Source organism: Microtus oregoni, unplaced genomic scaffold (genome assembly GCF_018167655.1).
Source record: "Microtus oregoni isolate MIOR12 unplaced genomic scaffold, Mior012 000027F_ref0000203, whole genome shotgun sequence".
Classification (NCBI taxonomy): Eukaryota; Metazoa; Chordata; class Mammalia; order Rodentia; family Cricetidae; genus Microtus; species Microtus oregoni.
This window is the reverse complement of record NW_024543086.1, coordinates 27,222,754-27,248,712: the sequence shown is the minus strand read 5'-3', so window position 1 is coordinate 27,248,712 and position 25,959 is coordinate 27,222,754. Positions and strand designations below refer to the sequence as shown.

Here is a 25,959-nt window from a genome sequence, read left to right as displayed (position 1 = left end):
AGCATGAGCGAGGAGCCCTTCCCCTGTCAACAGTAGAGCAGCTAGTTTCATTACTGGAGCTTCCTGCTGACTTGCAGGTAGCTTCAATGGTCTATCTGAAAAAGTCTCTTAGCTCTAATGGTCATGGAGTCTCCTCTCCCCAACAATTGTTACTGCTTATATAATCTGAATAAAGTCCTGTGAACCGTGTAAATTTCTGGAGCTTTCTGAGACTTATGAGATGAGTCCTAATAGAACATTTCAATACTGAGTAAATACTTACACATCACCAGTGTTATCTATTGAAGTAAGATAATCAGGATTCAGAAGGAATTCCAATCTCTCTCCATGACTCCCACAAGAAATCCATAGTTCACTTTTGCAGGTAAAGCTCAGATGGGCAAGTGGCTTCATACTCGTGTCATCTAGACACAGTGGTATCCTCTGTTGATGTGTTCTGTGTTCCTCATTCACAGGGCATCTACAGTTGTATCCATGGTGTGCACATTGAAGAAAAGAAAAAGTCTCCAGATTTCAATCTGACTGGGTCACAGAGCAACATGCTAAAGCTTCTTCGGTCTGCCAAGAACATCTCCAACATGTCCAACATGAACTCTTCAAGAATTGACTCACCTAAAAGAACTTCTGACTTCATCCAAAGAGGGTCCCTTATAGTGGACATGGTTTCAGACAAGGGGAATTTAATATACTCAGACAATAGGTCTTTTCAGGGGAAAGACAGCATATTTGGGGACAACATGAATGAACTCCAAACATTTGTGGCCAACAGGCACAAAGACAACCTTAGTAACTATGTATTCCAAGGACAGCATCCTCTCACTCTCAATGAGTCCAACCCTAACACCGTGGAGGTGGCTGTCAGCACTGAATCCAAAGGGAACTCCCGACCACGACAGCTTTGGAAGAAGTCCATGGAGTCTCTACGCCAGGATTCTCTGAACCAGAACCCAGTCTCACAGAGGGATGAGAAGATTGTGGAGAATAGGACCCACTCCCTAAAGAGTCCTAGGTATCTTCCAGAAGAGGTAGCCCACTCTGACATTTCAGAAACTTCCAGCCGGGCCACATGCCACAGGGAACCAGATAACAATAAGAACCACAAGACCAAGGATAACTTCAAAAGGTCAATGGCCTCCAAATACCCCAAGGACTGTAGCGAGGTTGAGCGTACCTACATGAAAACCAAAGCAAGTTCTCCCAGGGATAAGATCTACACCATCGATGGTGAGAAGGAGCCCAGTTTCCACTTAGATCCTCCACAGTTTGTTGAGAATATTTCCCTCCCTGAGAATGTGGGCTTCTCAGATACCTACCAAGACCACAATGAGAACTTCCGCAAGGGAGACTCTACACTGCCCTTGAGCAGGAACCCACTACACAATGAAGATGGGCTTCCCAACAATGACCAGTATAAACTCTACGCCAAGCATTTTACCTTGAAAGACAAGGGTTCCCCGCACAGTGAGGGCAGTGATAGATACAGGCAGAACTCCACACACTGCAGAAGCTGCCTTTCGAACCTGCCTACCTACTCAGGCCACTTCACCATGAGGTCTCCCTTCAAGTGTGATGCCTGCCTGCGGATGGGGAACCTCTATGACATTGATGAAGACCAAATGCTCCAGGAGACAGGGAACCCAGCTACTCAGGAGGAGGCCTACCAGCAGGACTGGTCCCAGAACAACGCCCTCCAGTTCCAGAAGAACAAGCTAAGGATTAACAGGCAGCACTCCTATGATAATATTCTCGACAAGCCCAGGGAGATAGACCTTAGCAAGCCCTCCCGGAGCATAAGCCTCAAGGACAGGGAACGGCTTCTAGAGGGTAACTTATATGGGAGCCTGTTCAGTGTCCCCTCAAGCAAACTCTTAGGGAATAAAAGCTCCCTTTTCCCCCAAGGTCTGGAGGACAGCAAGAGAAGCAAGTCTCTCTTGCCAGACCACACCTCTGATAATCCTTTCCTTCACACGTATGGGGATGACCAACGCTTAGTTATTGGGAGATGTCCCTCGGACCCCTACAAACACTCATTGCCATCCCAGGCAGTAAATGACGGCTATCTTCGGTCATCCTTGAGGTCAACAGCATCATATTGCTCCAGGGACAGTCGGGGCCACAGTGATGTGTACATTTCAGAGCATGTTATGCCTTATGCTGCAAATAAGAATAACATGTACTCTACCCCCAGGGTTTTAAATTCCTGCAGCAATAGACGCGTGTACAAGAAAATGCCTAGTATTGAATCTGATGTCTAAAATCTTCCATCAGTGTTTATCTATAAGGAAACATACGGAATGGCCAATGTACTGGAGGGTAAATGTTAGATGTCCCATAGTACCTTGCTAGAAGGAAGAGGACTTAGGGAGGTACTTTTTTTGTTGGCTCTTTTGCACATGGCTCCATGCCATAATCTTTCACTCAAGGAATCTTGTTAGGTATGTGTTGACCACAGCACATGCCAGATGGGTGAATCCTTAACCAAAAACAAATAAATGAATACGGGCAAGTCTCCCAGATTTGCCGACTGGGTATGGTGGCAATAATGGTGCATCAGATGGCAACAGTGTTGTTGGTGATTGCCTATTTTCCAAATTCCATGAAGGTCAATCCACCATGTAACTTCCACATCAGAAATGCCTCAGTTTCTCTAATACAGAATAAGCAATATGGTATGCATGTCCGTCTAACACAGACAATAGGACAGTTAAGAATGCATCCGCACTGTAGTAAGAATGACCCGCGCAAGGACTAAGAAGTTTGGCTTGTAACAGTTCTCAGCTTTCTTGTTATGCCTTCCATTACAACCCTGGCTCAGCCCCCAAGAACTCCAGGTTCCCCCCCAAAGAATAGCAAATCAGTGTGCTCATCGTATGTATGCTACTTTCATTGTAGTCTGTCCCCAAGACACATCTGGAACACATCTGTAGCCACAGGGACTCTCAGGTGGAGAGCTAGAAGAATCTCTTTGGATGTTAATGTGTGCGTATCTCTCACCCTCAGCTTCAGTGGTCTTGTTCGGCGCTGCATAAACACATTTCTGTCTTTGATATATAGATGTGGATCTTCTGTCTATGACATAGTGGCCGTTGTAGTTTATCTTGAAGACTTATGTACGTAAGTTTGCGTTTCCTCCCTTCTGGTGATGACTCAGGGTTGTATAGTATCTCTTACCCGATCCCTCCCAGAGTAATTGTAATGTGTTCTGTCCCCAAAAAGCCACGATGGTGTCTAATTAGCTGTGTGTTGTGTTCCTAGAGTTGTTAATGTGGTGACATGTACCAGCAGCCATGTGTAATCTGTAAGAAGTACCATGCCCTCTGTGTGCCCAAGGCTAGCATGGTTTTACATTTATCTTCCTTAATGTCAGGAAACTCTATTAGACACTTCTTTCTATACAAACCTCCTCAAATCAAAAGCCTTCAGACGATAAACCACTTGTGCATCTGTCACGAGCACCCTCCCAGCTAAGGATAAACTCTGTAAGACAGGGTTTTCCCTCCTCTGAAATGTGCACCATTTCCTTAGCACCAACAGAGACAGACGAGAAATCTTCAATGCATTTGTCATTCCTGAGTCACCCACATTGTCCTGTTCTTGGTCCCCTCAAGCCTGTGTGCGTATGATAGGACAGATACTCCTTATTTTTAAAAAATTGGAGACAGTGAGGGGACTATTCATGCATGAAAAATTTCCTAGCACATAAATTTTCTACCATATTTTTGAAAAAAGATCCAAAAGGTAGTTATGATACTTATTAGAAAAGGACATATCACTAAATAGCAAATAATATAAATTAGACATTTTATTTGCTTCTTTTCTATCAATTATTATATTTTCAATGCATTTTGACCTTGAAATAGCTGGGATATCTGGCGATGGTATTTTGCACAAGACTTAGCCATCTCGGTGTCTTGCTCCTATGAAAGGAACCAACCAGCCTTTCCTGTTTTCCTTTGTACTGGGTTTTGATTTGGGTTCTCAGAGAAAAGGACAGCACTACAGGTTGAAATTCCATCCTGTTTCTTTTCATCATGGGTTGTTCTGGTTTGTAGCTGGTATTGTCCTGTAGTTGGAGGCAGGGGAGTTCTCGTAGAGCTTGAGAATGCGTTCAATGGAGCCGTGGAAACGTTCAGCCGACCTCCAGTAGTCCATAATGTGGAAAGCAATGCAATAAGCCGAGTGCTAGAGATGGAGCAGTGGAGGGGTGAGGACAGAGCGCAGAAGGTGCTGAGGCCGTGCCAGAGGTTGATAAACTTCGAAATCACATTTTCTCCCATGGATCCAGCATTCTCTCCTTCCCTAAGTTCCAGAGATGGAGAAGTCTGCATTGGAGAACCTGAAACAGTCTCCCCAGTTTCCGATCTTAAATTTAGGCTTCAGGGTCTGTAGTGTCTTTTAACTCCTTCACGTTGTTTCCCCTTTGCATTCCAGACCTGTGTTCCTCCTGCTAGGACCTCTGTCGTGTCCTCACAGACGGGAATTTGAAGTCTCCTTAGAATACACAGTAGTGACTTGCCATAAATCCAAAGAGCTCTCCACTTTCCTGCATTGTTCCCAAAGCCCAGGGCAGCTGCCGAATGCCACTGAGTTCCAGTGGGAGCACAAATTACACTTCTGCTGCTTCCTCTAAACCTTCTCCAGAATATCCAGAGATCAATCTTTTTTTTTTTCTATTAACCCCATAAGAAAGAAATTAAAATGAGGATTTTGCTTCCAAAACATACCTATTACCAATTGTGTAATGGGAAAGAATATATATGTTTTAACACCAACATATATAAATAACTCATTGGTAGTTAGGGGATGTATGGTAAACATATTTTTTTCCTCCTGCACTAATTCTCTGACTCTTACATGCAATAATTCCAAAGAAGAAACTGAGAGGGTCAGTCTCCACGTGGAAGGTGACCATGTGGACCTGTTTGAAGGTAATCCAAGTGAGTGCCATTCATTGGAAAACTAACACAAGGAGTGGCAGATGGAGCCTACTGTAGGAGGCGATGAGGACTGGATGGGAAGCCCTGGACTGTGTTAGAGGGTCCCAGTGTTAAACTCAGGCTCTAAGCTCTTAGGCTCAAGGATGCTAAAAAGCCAGCATCCCTGAACCCAACAGCCAGCTTGTCATCTCGGAAGCTTTGGTGGGTTCCCCATTTTGGAAAACATCAAACTGTCCTTCAGATGGAAGTATTTGAACTCAAATAGCCAGGCTTCCATATCCTGAATACAAGAAAATTTCCAGGACATGACCCTAACTCTGCAAAACCTCAGTGCTCTGGGGAACAGTCCTGCCACCTTTACACCTGTAGGTTTCAGGCCACTTCTGGCTTCAGTGTTACAAAAAGGCAAACCCCCAGTGATGTGTCTTCCTGTCAGTAAGACTTACCTGGGAGCAAAGGGTGGTAACCTCACCATTGGGGACTGCTCTGTCCTCTGCATTATTGTAGCAAGCTAAATAGTGGCTGCCATGCTGTGGGATTTCCCCTCCCTGCCTCAGACGATCCATGAGAAGGGTTAATATTTAGCTTTCTGGTGGAAACATTAAAATCTATGCATTTCAGCAAAACCCGTCATATCAATTCACACTTATTTTCTGGGGAGAGAAAAAGAAAATTACACCTTGTTTACAAATGAAATAGTTTCATTTAAATGGGACTTTAGCCAAAGCAGTTAATTAGTCAAACGATCCATGGTAGTCACACTGTCTCACGTTGTTTATTCTATTTGATGTGTCTACCGCTGATGTGTATTAATATTCTGCATCCTTCTCAGGAAATGACAAATGCCCTGAATTCTTTGCAAATAGAATTGCTAATGAAAAAGAAAACGAAAGTTGGTGTTAATTAAATGGTGATTAAAAATTTATCTCCCTTAAACCTAAAAAGTGCAGCTTTAGTAATTGCTTGTCATATAAATAAATACCCTGCACTGGAGGGGCTTGCAGTTTAAGACCTAAATAAATACTAACGTGAGAAGCAGAAAACTCCATCAGAAGAGCGGATGTACCCATTGGCGGGGTACACATCTCTGTACTGTTTCTCTGCGTGGAGCTTTTGTGGGAATCCTCAAGAAAAGGCTGCAACCTGTTTCAAGATGGAGCTGGTTGGCACTAACCTTGGCTATCATAGACTTAACTGGACTTCAAGAAATGGAATTTAGGAGGAAGCCAAATTTATCAGTCAGTATTTAATAGTAATTCAAGGTCTAAAGAAAAGAGGCTTTCTTTCCAAAAGCATATTTATTCTACTTGAGTTGAAATTTGGCCTATGTGTCCTCCCTCTTCTTTTGGTTAAATAGGGTCAGAAGCATTCATTGGGAGTTTACGGGTCTCTACTTGAAAAGTTTTCCAATGCGAAGTTACCATTTTTCACCCAGTCACTTTCCTTTGTACTGTGTTCATCTCTAATATCTCTGACGAGGTCAGCTTGATGCAGATCAGAGATGACCCAACAATGCACTTCTGTGAATACAGTTGCTCATATGTACATGTATATATTATACATGCTCGGTTTCTACAATTCACACTTAAGTGTATTATCCCAACAAACCTGTACATATTGTAAAGTTTATGTTAAAAATCAAATGGTGGTGATGGTGTGAACACACAGAAAACCCATTCTGATTATTTTGATAGGAGGATATTTATGTAGAGAGGGCATTATATTTTTTTAAATATCGGCTCTAGGAAGGCTAACAGGGCTCAAGGGGCCTTGAGCATTGGTGTTCTTGGCCCCTTAAGGAATAAAATTCGGAGTGAGGAGTGTGCAATATATGCTGCTTACAGTCATTTTTGACTATGATGCTGGTGTGGACTTACATATGGCTTTTGTAAACCCATCAAAAGACGTAGATTTCCTATTTAAATCTCTCCCGGCTCATCTGTGACTAGAAGAGCTATCAGCATAGAAGAAACACAAGATGCCTGTCCAGAAAAGCTTAGACTAAATGGATTTTGTGTAATGACATCAAGATCTTGGGGAAAGGAGACAGTGGCAGGTGACAAGGGACAGTAATCTGTCTAAGGTAAAATGGGAGAGCATCGGAGCTGGGGCTGGAACCCAAGACTCTGTAGTCTGATTTCTGGCTTGGTACCTTTACCAAGCTGACAATATCTCTAGGTTTATTTTGGGAAGACACTCCCCATGAGTCCCTCTGGAGTAGGAGCCAGAGAAACTCACAGAACTGCCCTGGCTTTTCTTTGTTCCTTGCTCTTTGCAAATCAAGCATGACTCTCTGAATTTGGTTTTTCTTTAAGCTCCTTTGCAATCCCTCACTTTCTCAGGGCCCCGGAGAAGAGAAGATCTTCTCTTGGCCTGTCCTCTAGAGAAGATCCACAAAGGGTAGAGTTTAAAGCCTCTGACCAAAGAAGCAAGCTGGCAGCAACGAGGTCTCATCTCTGCTACTGAGCAAGGGCTGCCAGCCAGCCCAGAGGACTAGACAAGGTGGCAGTTCATCTGAAGTCCACTTTGGGACCATGGGGCAGCAAATGGAATGGAAAATAGAATCTCTTCTTATAGGTAGTCTCTGGTTTAAGAAGTAAATTCCAAAATACAAAAGATAACCAACAACCATAAATAAAATCAGATTAAATAGTGAAAATTAGAAATAGATAATATGCTATTGGAAGAAGATCAAAAATAATTGATACTGTGATCAAACCTTTTTATTTTTTTTTTTTAAAGAAAAAGGTTCATCCCTGAGTTTTAAGGAACTTTGGGGAAGGCAGTTGACGTCCCTGCAAATGGCCTTGATTTGTTTGATGTACCCTGAGGCGATGGGGAGGGGGCGGGATGGGAGCAACTAACCAGGTGAAAACTCATTCTTTTGTATTGTTTGCACAAGTACTGTTGGGTCTGGCTCCAACCAGCCCTTCATGGCTTACCAAATCATGCCTCAAATGCTTCAAAGGAGCTGGAAAATCCTTCAAAGGATTGGAAAAATAGACCATGGTGTAAAGAAGAAAGAGGAAACGTAGAGAAAGCTTTACCAGTTAGGTCACTTATGGCCTGTGAAGACCTTTGTTAGCTCAGGGTGTGGACAGGTCAGGGAGCGGGGAGGGAAAGAATGTTTCATGGAGTCCCAAGTGCCTGCTGCCATGGATGGCAAAAGAAATGTCAGGTTCCCTAGTGAAAAATAAAAGAGAGGGCAAGGATGTGAAGGAAGGGAATCCTGGTGTGTTTCCAGAAGGATGGAGGGGTGGGAAGGGTGTGGAAGGAGAATTTTCACACTATGTGTACCATTCTATGCATAGGAGAATGTTATGTTTCTGCTTATCATGAGTGTGCACCATAGGTCAGCATCTGAATCTTGAAATACCCAGCTATTTCTATACTGAATGAGTTTAACCTAAAATTAAGTATTATTGTTCCCATTTTGCAGATGAGGAAACTGATTGTTCTAAGCCTCACTAACAACATGGAGGTCAGACCAGAAGCAGAAAGAGATTTATTAATTTGAGGTCCCCAGGATTTTCCCCACGCATCCTGCCCAGGTTGCCTGGTTTGGGGTGTATCAAGAACTCTTGGGGATTCCTCCTCTGTTCACAGCCCCTTCCAAGACTGGAACACTGTTCATGTCTCTCCTCCTCCCTGTGCTTGCACTTGGCAGTAACTTTTTTTACTTTCTATTTTGTTTGCTTCGAAAATTTACCTTCTCTATTTAGCATGTGCCTAACCTTAAATATCCCTCTGCCCATCTCTTTTCTTCTCTAACAGTTGGCATCAGGGCTAGTACCGTTAAACACATGTACATAGTATGCTTTCCCGGGTGTGTGAGCAGTCACACACGCACATGCACACACTGCCTTGCGGTCCTCAGTCAAAGCTCTTCAATACCGTCACCCCTTTCTCAACAGGACGCTGTTTGCAAACTCGCTGGTCCTCCTGTCTGTCTGTGTTGGTTTATCTTTGCCAGGCAGACAGAATGGAGTTTGGAGGGAGGGCAGGGAACAGGGAATAGTTTTGCATAAATGACTGAGTGCTTTAGTCGTCAGGGTGATTGAGGGCCAGCTATTAAAATGCTGTTGTTGTTGTTGTTGTTGTTGTTATTGTTGTTGTTTCTCTTGGTCTGTTCCATTTGTTAAATTGCCTTAGAGGTGCACTCCTGGTCATTAGTATCAGGATAATTGTCCACGCACCAACACTTGTTAATATCCCAAGGAAGAATGTTGAATTGGGATGCTCACAGCACTTCATAGGAGCCAAGAGTGGCATGGTGACTAATAAGTCATGCAGATGACACTCCCAAGCACACAGTGCCATCTGGGCATCCCATCCCACCCATGTTCTAAACCATACTTCTTTCCCAGCATTTATATTTACAGTGAGGTAGGGCACACTAGGCCCATTTTATAGATGAGAAGATTGAGCTGGGATCACAAGGAAAATTGCTTTGGAAGGCTCCAGAGTTACATTTTTATTAAATAAAAAATGCAATCGTTGCTCCAAGTGCTTCTGGGGAGTCTTTGAACACAGTATAAATGCCCTTAGCTTGATTCCTGAGAATAATTTTCCAGGTATTGTCATCCCCCAAGCAGACAGTCAGATGCTTCTTACTATAGAGATCACTGGGGCTAAGGATACAGCTCAGTTAGTAGAGCGTTTGCACAGCACACACGAGGACTGGGCTCCATGCCCAACTCTAGGAGCATGAACTGGGTGTGGTGGCACATGCCTGTGATCCCAACACTCAGGAGGCAGAGGCAGAAGGATCCTGGGTTTATGTTACAACCAGGCTACATAGTGAATTGAAGGCCAGCCTGGGCTACGAGAGAGCCTGTCTCAAAAATGAAAACAAAATCACAGAGGTTATTATTATTTAACAGCTATTCTGAGACCATGTTTTTCTGCAAGAGACAAGGAGACTCTCCCAGGGATGTCAAACTCTGCAGAAAGTGGAGTGTCCCAACAATGGGGCTGAGCTCTCCATCTTTTTGGAGCTGTATTTCAAAGCACACAATTCTCCAGCGGACCACAACTTATTTAAGATGGAATTATTCCTCAGATTCACTCCGGAAGAAGCAAATCAGAAATTCACTCACCAATTCCGCTTAGGTACCATATCAGCAAACTGATGATAAGTCTGCATCTTTACAATTCTAGAACATTCCTCAATATCAGTAGCCCTGGGTCATAACCTCTTCCAGTTAATTCTCTTTCACACCTTCGGGGAGGATTTAGAAGCCTTCAAGAGGATATTAGCTTAATGCATAGCCAATACCACAGATGCCTTTTAAATTGATAAGGTTAACTGTTCTCCAGCTAGCATAGGTTTGTCTTTGGCATTTTCAATATTTCTCATTGATCTGACATTTTGCTGTTTCAAGCTTTTAAAGGGCTCGAATCAAAGACTATTGATAACTGAACAAGTAGTGAAGGTCCAGAAATATAAATACGTGTTGTCTGTTTTTCCATGAGAAACAATCACAGCCTTTTGAATTCATTGGAGGTTTTTACATTAAGCATGTATGACGTATTGAATTGTTTCTCTTCCAGGTCAGGCTAATTCACATTAAGAAATGGCATTGACTTTTAAAAGCTATTTTCCTTTTAAAAATATCTTAAATGTATTAAGTTTGTAGGCACAACTCTGGGGCCATGACCATTAGGGAAATAGTCCATGTCAGAAGCAGAAGATTAAACATGATTTTGTGGCAAATCTGAACAATCTTCTTTGAAATTTTGATGAATTTGGAACGACCAAGCTGACATTTCTAACGTTCGTGTTAGTTGAAATTTTTCATTGAAAACTATGTAAGTGAACAACTTTTTTCAAAGAAGATATTAAATCAGGGATATGTAGAAAACATGTCGTTGGAAAACACATATAATCACAAAATAAATGTGGGTCAGATGCTTTCCCAGCCTGAAGGTCCCTACAGATGTTTTTATGGCTGTTTTCGAAGTCTGAATGTTATACGTGTTCATTCCCCTGATAAAACATATTTAAGAGCATATCCTTGCCAAATTAATTGGTAGAATTCATCATAGTTTATATGGCACTGGGATGTTTGTGGATGTGAACTTATATATTTCAAGCTGAATATCAGGAAGAATTAGGTGAGTTAATTGGTGGCTTGAATAAGAAATAGCTCATAAAATTTATAAATAACGGCCTTCTCAGACAGTAAAAGAGGGTAAACTATTCATTTTCCAGTCATGTTGTAAGATTTGCATAATGTACAAGCTACCCATTGCCCACAGGAGAGTTCTTGAATTAAACAACTTATCCATAAAGGGTTTATGTGTGAGTCTATCTTTAGCCCGGTATGAATGTGGTTGAATACATACGCAGAGGGTTTCCATCCACAGCTACATGAAACACCATCTATAACTCACATCAGGACTAGCTTAACATCTCGTATGGTGGAGCCCAAGGATAGCTGTGTGCTCCATTCAGTGGTCTTCATTTGGGAGTAGATCTTCACCCAGTCACAGCAGTTTATACCTGTCATGTTCTGATCCACTGCATGAGGAAGTGCTAATAACTGTATTAAATATTTCCAAGCATAGCTACAAAATTACACGTTTGCTTAACACCTTTCTATGATAGAGGAAGTATATACTATGGTTGTCTTCTTGTAGTATGTCTCTTTAATTTTGTTCAATGTGTTATCAACTGTTTTAAGGAATGGGATTTGACATGTGTGTGCAAACTGATATGTACAGAACTCCCGGGGCAAAGAAAGTGCCCATCATACAGTGTAAAAATGTAAATACAGGAAATTTCATTTTTCTAATAAAGATAATTTCTGCCAATTGATATGAAAATGAGAAATGGATCTGTGGTCTTTGTGTTCTTGCCGCTGCTGTGTGGAACTTGCTAAAGGTTCCCATGAACTTAAGAGTTGCTCAGAAAAAATATCTACTATGGCTAGTGGGGAAGGATTGGTAGACAGTAAGGAGAAATGGCCTGGGCAGTGGGCAGTGACTAGGGTGCCGCCAGCAACACAGGGCAATGGCCTGCCGTGGGTATAGCCACTGTAGAGAAGTGCATGTCCTATTAGGGTGAGTTTGTTTGTCTACAGTTTCTTGGCATGTAAGCAAGGGAAGTCTAGATTAGCCTATGTGTATGTACAGTTTTGCATGTTTAGAATGAGCTGTTATGCATGAAATTTCCAGCTATATAATCTCTGGCATACAAATAAGGATCACACAAATCAGGCACATGCAAATTAAGGGAATCCTGTTTGACCAAAGTCCAGTCCTGGTCAGAAGCTTGGATCAAGGCTACAGCTCTGTGGTGCTGTGTTATTCTACTCCAGTTTGGCTAGACAGGCAGTTTGCCTGGACAGGGAAGGAGGGGGGATTGTTTTGAGATTTTTGGCCACACATAAAAATTTTCTAGCAGGTAGTCTTCCCCTCCCCCATGTGAGTGTGTGTGTGTGTGTGTGTGTGTGTGTGTGTGTGTGTGTGCATGTATGAATGGGGGGGAGAGGTGTAACTGGAGATTGCTCATTCACTTCCTGGCCACCCAGGCCTGAATAATCACTCAGAAGCTATATTAATTACAACACTCTTTGGCCAATGGCTCAAGTATATTACTGGCTAACTCATATCTATTTAACCCATTCTCATTAATCTGTGTGTCACCTTGTGGCTTATTGGAAAGGTTCCAGTGGTGTCTTTTTCCTTCAGCAATTACATGGCGTCTCTCTCTGGTTCTGCCTACCCTCTCTACATATCTCTTCCAGCCTGACTATATTCTGCCGTGCCATCAGCCAAAGTAGCTTTGTTTAGGAACCAGTAAAAGCAACACACATACAGAAAGACATCTTACATTATTTTTCCTTTTCTTACTAAATAAAAAAAAGCTTTTAGCTTTAACATAGTAAAATTACATATAACAAAACAGGTATCAAACAAGAATTACACTTAAACTATTTAGTCTATTTGTTTCTGAAAAGTTTCATATCTAATTTATCTTTTATCGTAACTAAGAAAAACTATAATTATAACTATCTGTCTTCAACTCTTCAAACACCCCAGAATTATACTATATTACCTAAGTAAGCAGGAAGTGCATTATAAGCAATTTGTAAAACTTTAGAATTGACAGAATTGCTGCCTGGACAGTCACCCAAAGTTCTTCTGTAACATTGGGGCATTCATCTTCAGCCTACATGCCCATAGTATCCAGCAGACTTTTCCATGAGCAGAAAATCTGAAAGATTGTTTTGTCTATATTGGCAATTTGTCAGTCACTTTTGCTATGATTGTCATCACTTTAAGAGACAAGCCACACCCACTCCCTCCCCCATCAGCTGAGGCAGGCAGATCTTTAGCTTCTGGCCTGAGCGCGCTCTCTTTTTCGTCTTCCTCTCAGAGAGGCAGCTTCTCTTCTGCCTCTCCCCACTTTTCCACCCCCCTTTCTCTCTATATGTCGTCTTCTCCTTCTCCCCCCTCTAAGTAATAAATATCCAATTCTATTCTGTTCGATGTGTCTGTCCATGTGTCTCCTACCCGCCACCTGCTCACACAGTTGGGCTAGCTGGGACCAGCCTGCCTGCCATGTGTCTCCCTGCCTGAGACCAGCCACTGCTTGGGGACTGGCAGCCATCTCTGCCTGGGACTGGTTGCTCCCAGAGCCCACTGCCTGCCTACTGCCACCGGGGATCTTGCAGCATTTTTAAAAAATTTGGTTTCTAGCCATAAATAAAGGACATTGAGCTTATAATTCATGTTCCTAGAGAAGCTAAATAAATAGGCATCCTTCTGAGTATTAACCTTCATCAGGCAATAAAATGAGACAGAGACAGAGACCCACATTGGAGCACCGGACTGAAATCTCAAGGTCCAAATCAGGAGCAGAAGGAGAGGGAGCACTAGCAAGGAAGTCAGGACCTCGAGGGGTACACCCACACACTGAGACAATGGGGATGTTCTATTGGGAACTCACAAAGGCCAGCTGGCCTGGGTCTGAAAAAGCCTGGGATAAAACTGGACTAGCTGAACATAGCAGACAATGAGGACTACTGAGAACTCAAGAACAATGGCAGTGGGTTTTTGATCCTACTGTACGTACTGGGTTTGGGGGAGCCTAGGCAGTTTGGATGCTCACCTTACTAGACCTGGATGGAGGTGGGCAGTCCTTGGGCTTCCCACAGGTCAGGGAACCCTGATTGCTCTTTGAGCTGATGAGGGAGGGGACTTAACAGGGGAGGGGGAGGGAAATGGGAGGCAGTGGCGGGGAGGAGGCAGAAATCCTTAAGTAAATAAATAAATTTAATAAAAAAAAGAATGTCTGGCAGTTTCCTCTGTGAAGCAAGAAGGACCATTCCATCTTTTGGAAAGTTTAGCAGTCACGTTTCTGTGGGTCCTACATGTCCAGTTCAAATAATATACCTTCAAGCAGTCTAAGCAAGAGCAGTTTCTTGCCTAAATGGCTAGCAAACTCATAAGGAGCCTGTTCAATGCCCATCATCTTCTTGAAGTAGATTTGTGTTGCCAGGAACAGATGTGTCTCATTTTCATGAAAAGTTCTAACTTAACATTTTAAATACCACATTCTGTAGGTCTTTGAAAGATTTGAAGAATATCTATCTACCTGAAATATATCACTATATATCTAATATAACTAATGTGACTACAAGTTTGGCTATTATAGATGACTATCAATCTGTATTTTTTAATTATAAATTACATTTTTAAATGAGCTGCACAAACAATACCTTAATCAAGAGCAGAAATACATATACACAGTGTAACAAAATTGACCTTAGATTTTTATTAATAGACCAAGATCCATACTAATGCAAAGTATTGATCTCTATATCATATCCCCTTTTAAATGAAAACAAACATTTATAAACAATCATTTTGGGAATTTTGATGTTGTTTCCTCCAAATTGTTTCCTGCTGTTTGTTTGGTGAAATATTTTTAGGATTTACAAAGACCTTTCAGGGGGTCTTCTTCCATCAAACCACATTAGCCTGAAAGGAATCCACAGGTTCTCATCTTCAGTGGAAGCAAAAGCAGAACCTCTTTTCTAAAGAAACATATCCTTAGATTTTAATTTTGAAGTCAAGATACCTTTTAAATATATATGGTGGTGTAGCTTAGCCAGTAAAATGAAATGTCTCTCTGTATTTAGTTTATTCACAGGCAAAAACTTAAAAAAAAAAACTCAATAATATACAGAATCCAGACTCTCTGTGTATATTCCATCTTTACATGGCTTGTTTTTTTTTTACTCTTTTAATCTATGACTCTCTGTACTCTTATATTACTTTTACTGTCTCTTTAAAGACTTTATTTTCTAAAACTATTTCTTTTTATAGCTTTCTATATTATTTTTTTCTCTCTTCCAATCCTATGTACATTTTAAAAACACATTATGACCCATTCAAAGGTTTATTTATGTCTAAATCTGTCTTTATTGTGTATCTGTAACCATTTTCTGACCAGGAACATTTTATTTTTAAATGCTAAGCAGGCATGGCTAGCATTAATGAGCTGCAATTTTGCCTGTTGGCTCCACCCAGTCCAACATGGCGGAGGTATGTTCACCACCTCTGCAAGCCATGCTCACTGCCTCAGCTGCTGGGACTCAGTGGGTCTATGTCACTGCCATTAAGCAACTTGTCACATGCTGCTCACAAACCCCATAAATGCTCTGTAACAGGATATCCTAAAAGAGCCAGAGCCAGAATTGTGGACATCTTGAACCAGGAAGCCTGCTCTTAAAGGAGCCGTGCCTCTGCTCACAACCAGCAACAGAGCCTATCTGAAAATATGTAGTTTCCAAGAAACTGCACTTGGATCTCATTTTTTTGGGGGGGGGTCTAGAAGTCCTCTCTTTTCATAGCTTTTTTAGGTTTTATGTGAATTATGTTGCCAAATGTTGGGTTGGGTGCCATTTTGTAACTAGAGAATATTCATCCATTTCCTGGCCACCCAGACCTGAATAATCACAAAGAAACTATATTAATTACAACACTGTTTGGCCAATGGCTCAAGCATAATCCTGGCTAACTCTTATATCTTAACTTAAATTAACCCATTTCTGTTAATCTGTGTATCTCCAGAAGGCTGCTGCTTACCAGAAAGGTTCCACCAGCAAATTTCTCTTTCAGCAGCTGCATGAGATCTCTCTGACTCTGCCTACTCTCTCTATATGTCTCTTTTAGCCTGGCTATATTCTTCCCTTCCATTGGCCAAAGCAGCTTTATTCATCAACCAGTAAAAGCAACACATATACAGAAGATATTCCACATCAATCAGGTATGTTAGTTTCTTACTAATGGCCTTCCTATCCACAAAGGTGATCTTGCCTGCTTTTGGCAGTGTGCAGGGAAGAACAAACTGTGGAACTGGGGAGAATCTTCAGGATTTCAGCTGAAAGCTTTACCTTTATCCTTTGCCCGTATCCCATCTGCCTAGGTATCTCCCGTACTCACAGCCTTGGTTCTGATGTCGACCTCTAAACAAGAACCTCTTCCTTATTCAACTATGTGGGTATTTATCACCCTCATTGCTATTGCCCTATGCCAATGCCAGACACAGATCATCCACAGTCCCATCCTTTGGATTATGAAGAATGAACAGATCTGCTTATTTGAAGTGGCCAATCAGAATACTCTGACATTTTGAAGTGGCCAATCAGAGCCCAGTGCTTAGTGCCAAGTCTTCCCATTCATCCCAGGAAGCATCTCTGCTCCAGAACTGATTTCTCAGGCCAGATGTCCAGTGGTCATCCCTCACTTCATCTCCCTCTACATACAACCCATCAGGCAGATATATCTGCCTGACCCTTACCCTATGCCCAGAGTCTCTCCACTCTTCACCCCCTTACCCCTATTTCTCAGTCCTTCAGGGGAAGTTTATCAAATTGTAAAACTCTCCTAATCCTTTCATTTGCTTCTATACTTGCCTCCATCATGATCTATTGTCTAGCAGAGAACAAAGTCACCTAACTAAAACACAGAGTAGGTATGACTCACTTGACTCCATCCTCCAGTATCATCCATCAAAATCAGAATGAAACCCAAATCCTTCCCCCATGGTGACAAAGTGCTGATTGGTCTGCCTTTTCCCACCTTATGTGCAGCTAATTCGCACCATGCTCCCCAGTATTCTGCTGGATAAACTCTCCTTTCAAACACAAGCAACTCTAAGCCTCTTCGGTTTGCTTGACCTCATCCTTACCGTATTTAGGGTTCTGGTTAAATGGCATCCCCTGAGTAAGGCACTCTGTGGGCACGGTCCCTCAGATAGAAGCTTCCATATCTCTACCTCCTTTCTGGATGCCTTTGAGTCCTTGCAGCACTTTCTTCTCCTGAAAAATTTTCAGAGATTATGCTTATTATATTAATTTTATCACCGCTTTGTGTTTGGTTGATGTATGCACAGACTTGTTCTTAATTCACTCATTGTCTGCTTCCTAGCATGTACCACAGAACACTGTGAGGTGTCTGTTACAAGGTAGGTACCCAGTAATGTGTCAAGTATAGGTATCTCCATGTTCAGGAACATCATACCCTTGAAGAAGTGGATGGGATCTGTCATGTAACTCAGTGGAAAAACATATGCCTAACATGCCCCAGACACTGGGGTCACTCCCCAGCACCCAAAAGAAAGAGACAAAAAAGGGCAAAAGAAATGGATGGTTTTATAGAGTTTATGTTAGAAGATTCCTAGTATCTTAGCCCTTTCTTGTGTTTCTAACCCAGACCTTATTGGCCTCTCTGGCCCTTCTTACCTTGCTTATAAATAATGATGGGAGAAAGATAATGCTTCACTTGCGCACAGTAAGCACTGTATAGTGTCAGTTAAAACTGCTGTCACTATACTTGTGATCCACCCTGCCACCTCTCTTGATCCTTCCTATCCACAAATAGGCTTCCCATCTGCTTTCATGAATTATTGCCCTTGCTGTTCTCCCCTCTAGTTCCCTTTAGATCTTTTCTCTACTCATAGTTTTTTCTACCTTCATTTCCGTGTGTGTGCACATGCGTGTGTGCATGCATGTGTGTCCATCCTGCACAGGGTTTCTGATGTCTTAGAACTCACTCTGTAGATTGCTGTCTTTGAACTCAGAGATCTGCCTGGCTCTGCCTCCCAAGTGTGTTGGGATTAAGGGCAACTTTTCTTGAGCATTTTCTGTGTTCTGCATTCCAAATCTGAAAGACCTTCACAGATGTCATGCTAATAACTCCTTCTAGACATAGAAACGCTCAGAACTCAGTCCCTCTGTGATGCATCACACTCTAAACTACAACTTGGGTGCATGTAGCCCAAGACTCAATATTTCAGTGTTGTCATGAGGCACTGCCATTGTGAGCAAGAGAACATTCCTTCACTCCCCAAATAATTAAATTCCCAGAAAGTGAAGACCTGTTGATCTCAGAATAGCACAGAGGAAACTGACATTCTTTGCCTTTTATGATGCTATAGCAAACAGCTGAGGGCAGGGATTATGTGAGGATGTGTGTATTTGCAGTCGTGTGTGGTGATTGGGTCACTGTGCATGTTTGTGTCTGTAAGGGTGGACATCAGAGGACAACTTGGCTGCCAGTCTTCTGCATCTTCACCTTGTGGTTTTGAATGGCTAGCTAGTCAGAAAGTCCTGGAGTTTTTCTATCTCTGCCTCCCTAGATGTGACATTACAAATACCCATTACAAAACCCCATAATTTTTAAACAGGGGTTTGGATAATATGCCTCAAGTCCTCAAGCTTACAAGACCAACCCTTACTCTGCTAACTTTATTTACCTCCTATTGCTAAGATTTATTTGACTGATGTAGAGATGGAGGCTTACTGATGTAAGTAACTCTATTCAGGACCCATAATGCATTGGTCCATGGCACAGGAAGGGATCTGCAGACCAGATATTCTACACTATGAACTTTTGTGGCACAGAAATGTTTTTCTTCTCTCTTGCATCATCCTGTCTTATAAGCCCTACCTTCCATGAGCCAGCCTTTCTTCTGGAGCAGCAGAAGACAGGATATTTCCAACCCATTTTCCTTGAACTGAAGTGGCACTAAATGCCATCACTGCTATGGAACTAATTGGCATTTTGTGGGTTGCCTTTACATCCATGTAGCCCCATTTAGGGGCTTATTATTTCCTAATGAGGAAGCGATTTATACTTAGTACTGTGACACTTGCTTCTGCCAGTGACATTGCTCTCTGGAATGACTCAGTTTTTTTTCTTTCTCCCCAAGATTCTACTGGCTGCAGCAAGTAAACACAGCAACTGAACTTAATTAACAGGCAGCTCAGGTCCTGGAACAGGGGAGGCTCTCACTTGCTAGTCAAATTTGCAGTAACTCCACCAATAAAGCCATTTTTTTTTCTTGGAGAACCCCATAGCCTTCTGTTAGAAACAGAATAATTGGGGTCATTTATCTTCTTTTCTGAGAGTTCTGACAAAATTTGTCAAAGTTCACTAAATTAACCTACTTTTATAAAGGACCCTCTGGCCTCCCCATACAGCATACCCTGTTAGGAGAATATAACCCTTGTTTTTATGTAAGGGGAGATGGTGTCTGTGAGACAATGGAACAGGATGCTGGGGCACTCCTGAGATCGGCGTGCCTCCTGGTCTTACATGTGCACTGCCATGCAGCCAAGTCTGCTCTGAGTTCTGAGACCTCCAGATGGTAATTCTTAGAAAATAGATGTGCGGACATGAGGAGATGGCTTAGTTGGGCTTGCTGCTCAAGCATGAGAACCTGAGTTCAGGTTTCCAACATCCAGATAAGACTTGGGCACTGTGATATGCAGCTGTCACCCTAGCACCAGAGGGCAGAGGCAAAAGTGATCCTGGAACTCACAGGTCAGCCACTCCAGCCAGATTCAGTGAAAGACTTGGTCTCAAAAATAGATGGGGAAATGCAGAGGAAAGTAGCAAATATTGATCCCTGGTCTCCATGGGTGAACATACCTGCACACACATGCACTCTCATTTATATGCAATCAATGCATGCACAATACACCACACACATGCACTGTTAAAATGCTATGTGAATTGTAGAAAGAAGAGTTGGAATTATAGGAATTGAGCACATTTTGCTCTGTGATCCTTGACCAGTCACTAGACCTCTCTGAGTCTTCTCAGGCAAACCTTCAGACATTTAAAAAATTATAAAGTTAAATAATAGTAACTAAAAAGCATTTTTAAATTATAAATTAGCTTTCAGAGTGGTAAGTTTCTTTACAGAACTTTCACTCCTAGTTTTTATTGGAAGCCCCAGTTTTGTTTGTTTATCAGTTTATTCAGAAACACTGTTAACTGCACAGCACAAAGGATGCATGCACATGCACACACAAACACAAACACACATCTCTTTAAAAAAAGTTTTGAACCAGTTTAGTTCCATAAATTAAGAGAGTTTTAGTGAAGGGTTTTGCCAAAGAACATATTACCTATGGAGTAGCTGTGATCCTGGGCATCTAACCATAACTTCACTGAGGACAGACAGCATCTTATCTTTCTTTTGAGGAGATAACCTCTTTTAGGAGATGCAGGGATGGTGGAATGGCTCAATGGGTAAGGACACTTGTGACTAAGCCTAATGACCTGAGTTTTATCATCTGGACTCAACATGGTAAGAACCAAGTCTTGCAAGTAGTTCTGTGAGTCTCACAAGTGTACATACACACATACACACAAATAGATACATACATATATGCATACATACACACATAGATAGATAGATAGATAGATAGATAGATAGATAGATAGATACATACATACATACATACATACATACATACATACACATATCCAGAAACTTTGGGTGGCAAAAACAAATAGTTTGGAACAGCTTAAAAAATTAAAGGACACCAAAATTGGATGGGTAGGAAAAGGCAGTGGAACTGGAAAGAATTAGGACAGGGAAGTAAATATGACCCAAATACATCATGAAAAACTTGACTTGCAAAAAAACACTAATTAAAACATAAATGTAAGAAAAATCCACATAACTTTGAAGGCCACAGAACCACAGAGCCCCAGAGCCCCAGAGCCATGAAGCCCCCAAAGCCTCTCTTTCAAGGATAGCAGCCTGGGCTGCTGCCTCTGTGCTGTCAGTATCAAACTCTAAGGGGTTCTATGGAAATCTTTCAGTGCTGTGCCTCCAAGCCAATGTATGGAAAATTGGCCTATAACTTTTGTTCCTGAAACTCCAAACTACTGAAAGTTCTAGAGAGTATGTGAATCCTCTGCACTCTGGCCCAGGAACAACTGCTATCTGGCATTCAAGCATGGGAAGCCAGGCACTGCATTTACCTAGGATTTCCTTTTGATAAACTCCTCACCCTGGAAAGAGGAACCCACTCTTTCCCATTTCCTATCAGTACCCACTGCTGGGGAGGGGAGGATCTCAGAGGCTGGATACTTCCTTCTCTTGCCCCCCCTCTTTCTCTCTCTCTCTCTCTCTCTCTCTGTGTGTGTGTGTGTGTGTGTGTGTGTGTGTGTGTTTCTGCTTGAGGAAGAAACAGAGACCAGGGTATTTTAACTCTGAAGGCTCCTCCCTTTCTATTTCTTCTAAAATCTATAGGAAACACGAGCCACCATTTGAGAGACGGGGACAGAGGTTCTTCTGGTAGTATATAGACTTATCATTTTGGTGAGTTGCTTTCCTGAGGCCTCAAATTCAAGCAGAAAATGATGGAGAGGGAGAAACAGGAAGAGACAGAATGAAGAACAGACCCCCCCCCTCACCAGCCTAGTCCCTTGAAGAACAGTTGGAGGGCCAAGGGAGATGGCTCACTAGTAAAGCCCTTGCCACACAAACATAAAGTTCTGAGTTCAGTATCCCAGCACCCACATAATAAACTGGACGTAGTGAATGGTCCAGTAATCGCAACACAGATATGCAGACCCAAGAGGATCCCTAGAGCTCTCCGGCCAGTCATTCTACACAATAGGTGAACTCCAAGTTCAGTGAAAGACCCTGTTCCCCAAAGCAATAAAGAGCAAACATAGAAGACTCCCAGGGCCAACCTCTGGCCTCCAAATGTATGAGTACACAGGCACATGCACACCCCATGTGTATGTGCATACAAACACAGGTGCATACCCCATGTGTATGTGCACACACAGATGCACACCCCCATGTGTATGTGTATACAAACATAGATGCACACCCCTGTGTATATGTGCATACAAACACAGGTACACACCCCCATGTGTATGTGTTTTGCAAACACAGATGCACACCCCCATGTGTATGTGCACACACAGGTGCACACCCCCATGTGTATATGTGCATACAAACACAGGTGCACACTCCCATGTGTATGTGTTTTGCAAACACAGATGCACACCCCCATGTGTATGTGCACACACAGGTGCACACCCCCATGTGTATGTGTATACAAACATAGATGCACACCCCTGTGTATATGTGCATACAAACACAGATGCACACCCCCATGTGTATGTGCAAACAAACACAGGTGCACACCACCATGTGTGTACCCACACAGATGCACACCCCCATGTGTATGTGCATACAAACACAGGTGTACAGGCAGAGATATACACACAGAGATGCACATGCTGTGGAGCATGTGTAATTCCAACTTGAAGAATGGAAAAAAAATGTTTTAGGAAGATTATTGCTTATGGCATTCTTAGTATGCTCAGGACAACAGGAAAAAGTTGGGACCAGTTTTGCTCACGGAACCAGAATGCATCTCACTGACCTTGAGATTTATAATTACGGTCAGAATGAGTAACATAGTGAAATGAGTCATTTTTAGCACAACATGAGCATAAGACTTTATAATCTAAAATCCATGATTGTAGAATTAAAGCACAGGCCAGACTCTATCCACGTCCAGCACCTCCTTCCTGTGATCTTAGCAACCCAGATTCCACCATGAGCTACAGATGGGACTGATGCAGAGGAACCGTGGTCAGCACTGCACTGCCTTCAGGCCCAGACAGAACTCGACTGTGTTTGGCATTTGCCTTGTTTAGCAGACAGAGTAAAGATTAGGGTCACAGACCCACGTTTGTCAATAGTAGATGATAAAGCAAGCACACTGCTTAATCTCCACTGCCAACTTGATGGCATTTAGGATCACCATGGAAACAGTATGCTTCTGAGGGAGTCTCTGGGCTGGGTTAATTGAGGTATGAAGACCAACATTGAATGTGGGTGGCCCCGTGCTACGGGCTAAGGTCCCAGACTGAATAAAAGGGATTGAGCTGAGCAGTAGCATTTATGTCTCTCTGGTAACACAGCGTGACCAGCTGCCCTGTGTCCCTAGCACCATATCTCGCCCATCGTCTTTGGCTGGACCCTTAAACGACAGCTAAAACCCAACCAATTGCAAAACATACACCTTCCTCCCTCTACTGCAAGGTTTTTCTTTTTTCTTCTACAACTTTTTTCTGAGCAGACCTTCCTCAGTCTCCACTCTTCATCCCAAAGTCCCAAAAATCACAGGGACAGTCCCTTTACTCTTGCTCTATCGCTTGCCTACCTGGACCTTCTTGCACATCTCTGTTCTCCTTCCCACAAGTGATTCTTATCTTTTGTCTTTCCCCAATGAATTATCGTGACAGCCTAATCACAGGTCACTCTGTAAGATTGCCTCACCTTTAAATTTTATCTCAACATACTTGACAAAGTGGTGGTTCTAAAATAAAATTCTGACCAACACATCACACAGAAGAGAGACTTTTCCCAGCTTCCTATTGGGAGAGTAAGGATGAGCTCCATTCTGTCTGACAGACACTCTCCTAGTCTGTTCTCCCGTATGCCACTCTCACCACGGCCACTGTCCCCACACTCAGATGTCTGTCCTGTCTCTGTCCCCACACTCAGATGTCTGTCCTGTCTCTGTCCTCACACTCAGATGTCTGTCCTGTCTCTGTCCTCACACTCAGATGTCTGTCCTGTCTCTGTCTCTCACACTCAGATGTCTGTCCTGTCTGTCCTCACACTCAGATGTCTGTCCTGTCTCTGTCCCCACACTCAGATGTCTGTCCTGTCTCTGTCCCCACACTCAGATGTCTGTCCTGTCTCTGTCCTCACACTCAGATGTCTGTCCTGTCTCTGTCTCTCACACTCAGATGTCTGTCCTGTCTGTCCTCACACTCAGATGTCTGTCCTGTCTCTGTCCTCACACTCAGATGTCTGTCCTGTCTCTGTCTCTCACACTCAGATGTCTGTCCTGTCTGTCCTCACACTCAGATGTCTGTCCTGTCTCTGTCCTCACACTCAGATGTCTGTCCTGTCTCTGTCCTCACACTCAGATGTCTCTTCTGTCTCTGTCCCTCACACACAGATGCCAATCCTTTTGTGACAAACACTTGCCACCTTCCATTGACCCTTGTAAACACTGTTTCCTTTTCTTTCGAATGACACTTTAAGCACAGATGAGTGGTCTTCTTGGAAAGCTGACTCCACCCTTCTTCCACACACTCCTTCCACACATTTTTTTCCCTCAGAAACTAAGACAGCCTTTACTTATCTCCCTGTCTTCTGGAAAACCATCTTCAGTGTGGCATGTCACACATGCCCTACATAGGGGTATGCCTCCTAACTGTGGCTCCCTCTTCAAAATGATGGCTTTTATGAAGTATGGGGAAAGGCTTCTCCTGGAGATAATTTGGAAGCCACCAAGCCATTATTACAGTTGAAACTGAGTATTGATTGAAGCAGGGAAATAGGATGTTGAGTTTGTGCTGTGTAGAGTCTCCTTGTGTGGGTGGCCACAAGCGGTCTTTCACAGGCTCTCTGAAGGAAGTACCAACCTTTTTAATTCTTGGTAGGGTATGACAGAGATTTCTTCAGTTTGTATCGTGGGTGGCCTCTTTGGGATAGGGCAGCAGGCTTCCCTGACACTACTCCTGTATCTCCTGGATCCTCTCTCACCTTCTCTATCTCCTGGGCCAACTGCGCACTCAGCTCCATGACAGAGGGCACCCAAGGCGACATGCCCATGAGGGTCAGGGTCCCTGGGCTATAGTCAGAACTATAGGGTTATAGACCCTATTGTGAGTTCTAGCTGATTTCCACAGGCTCATGGTGCTTTTGGTCTCCTTGCCCTCTTCATATCAACCTACTTCACCTGAAAAGTTGAAGCCTCAACTCTGGGCAGAAGGACAGCAGCTGTGTAGACACCATTTAACTAGATCGCTGAGGGGGACAAATCCTTGTAGTAGACACATCACCTCTCATCCCTATGCCTGCTCTTGCCACCCCTCACTCTTCTCCTCCTATCTATAATAGATCCTCTGCATTACTACTTTCTGCTGGCTCTTCTTGATCTACCCTGACTGATAGAGTTAGATGTTAAGAACTGGGTGAAACTATGTTATCAGTTGCTGTAAAACTTGCAACCCCAAACTTAGTTTCAAACAAGTCACTGTCTTAGAGTGGGTCAGGACACAATCAATCCTTTGAGTGAGTCTGACTTAAAATCTCTCATAGGTTCACAGTCAAGGTGTTAACTTGGGCTGCAACTTCTGAGGCCTGGGTCACAGCTGTAAGATCTTTCTCTAAGTTACTCACGTGGTTGTGGCCATTGACTAGAGGCCTCAATTTCTTCTCATCCGGGCCTCTCCACAGACCTGTTTCAGAGTGCAAAGCATACAGCATTTGGCTTGTCTGTGTCAGGAGGAAGAGGGGAGAAGAAGAGGGAGAAAGAGGATGATAGAAGAAGAGGAGGAAGATGATGAAGAAGGAGGATGTGGAAGGAGGAGAATGAAAGAGAAGAAGAAAAGACTGAAGTAATGGAAGAAAAGGAGGAGGAGGAAGAGAAAGTGGGAAAAAGGAAGGAGAAGGAAGAGGAGGAGAAGTAGCTGACCTCCGTTGTGGGCTTTCAGAATCAAACCCCAACCTGCATATGAAGCATGGTCCACATTGAAAATGAAGGAATTAAATTTTATCTTTTAAATGAAGGAGAATTACAAAGTTTGTGACCACATTTTAAAACCACCATATGGATAATTGAGCAACACAGACCAGTATTTCCCACCTCGTTTAAGCAAGGTT

General features: G+C 42.9%; 1 protein-coding gene across 1 annotated transcript in view; it reads left to right on the top strand.

Moving 5' to 3' along the window:
* The window catches only part of Grin2a (glutamate ionotropic receptor NMDA type subunit 2A), a 441,777-nt gene extending 430,014 nt beyond the window's left edge, over window positions 1–11,763 (top strand). The window contains exon 14 of the mRNA XM_041676484.1: window positions 456–11,763. Coding sequence (XP_041532418.1) covers window positions 456–2,255 — 1,800 coding nt within the window. The 3' untranslated portion in view covers window positions 2,256–11,763. The remainder of the gene's footprint in view (window positions 1–455) is intronic.
* Window positions 11,764–25,959: the final 14,196 nt, after the last annotated feature.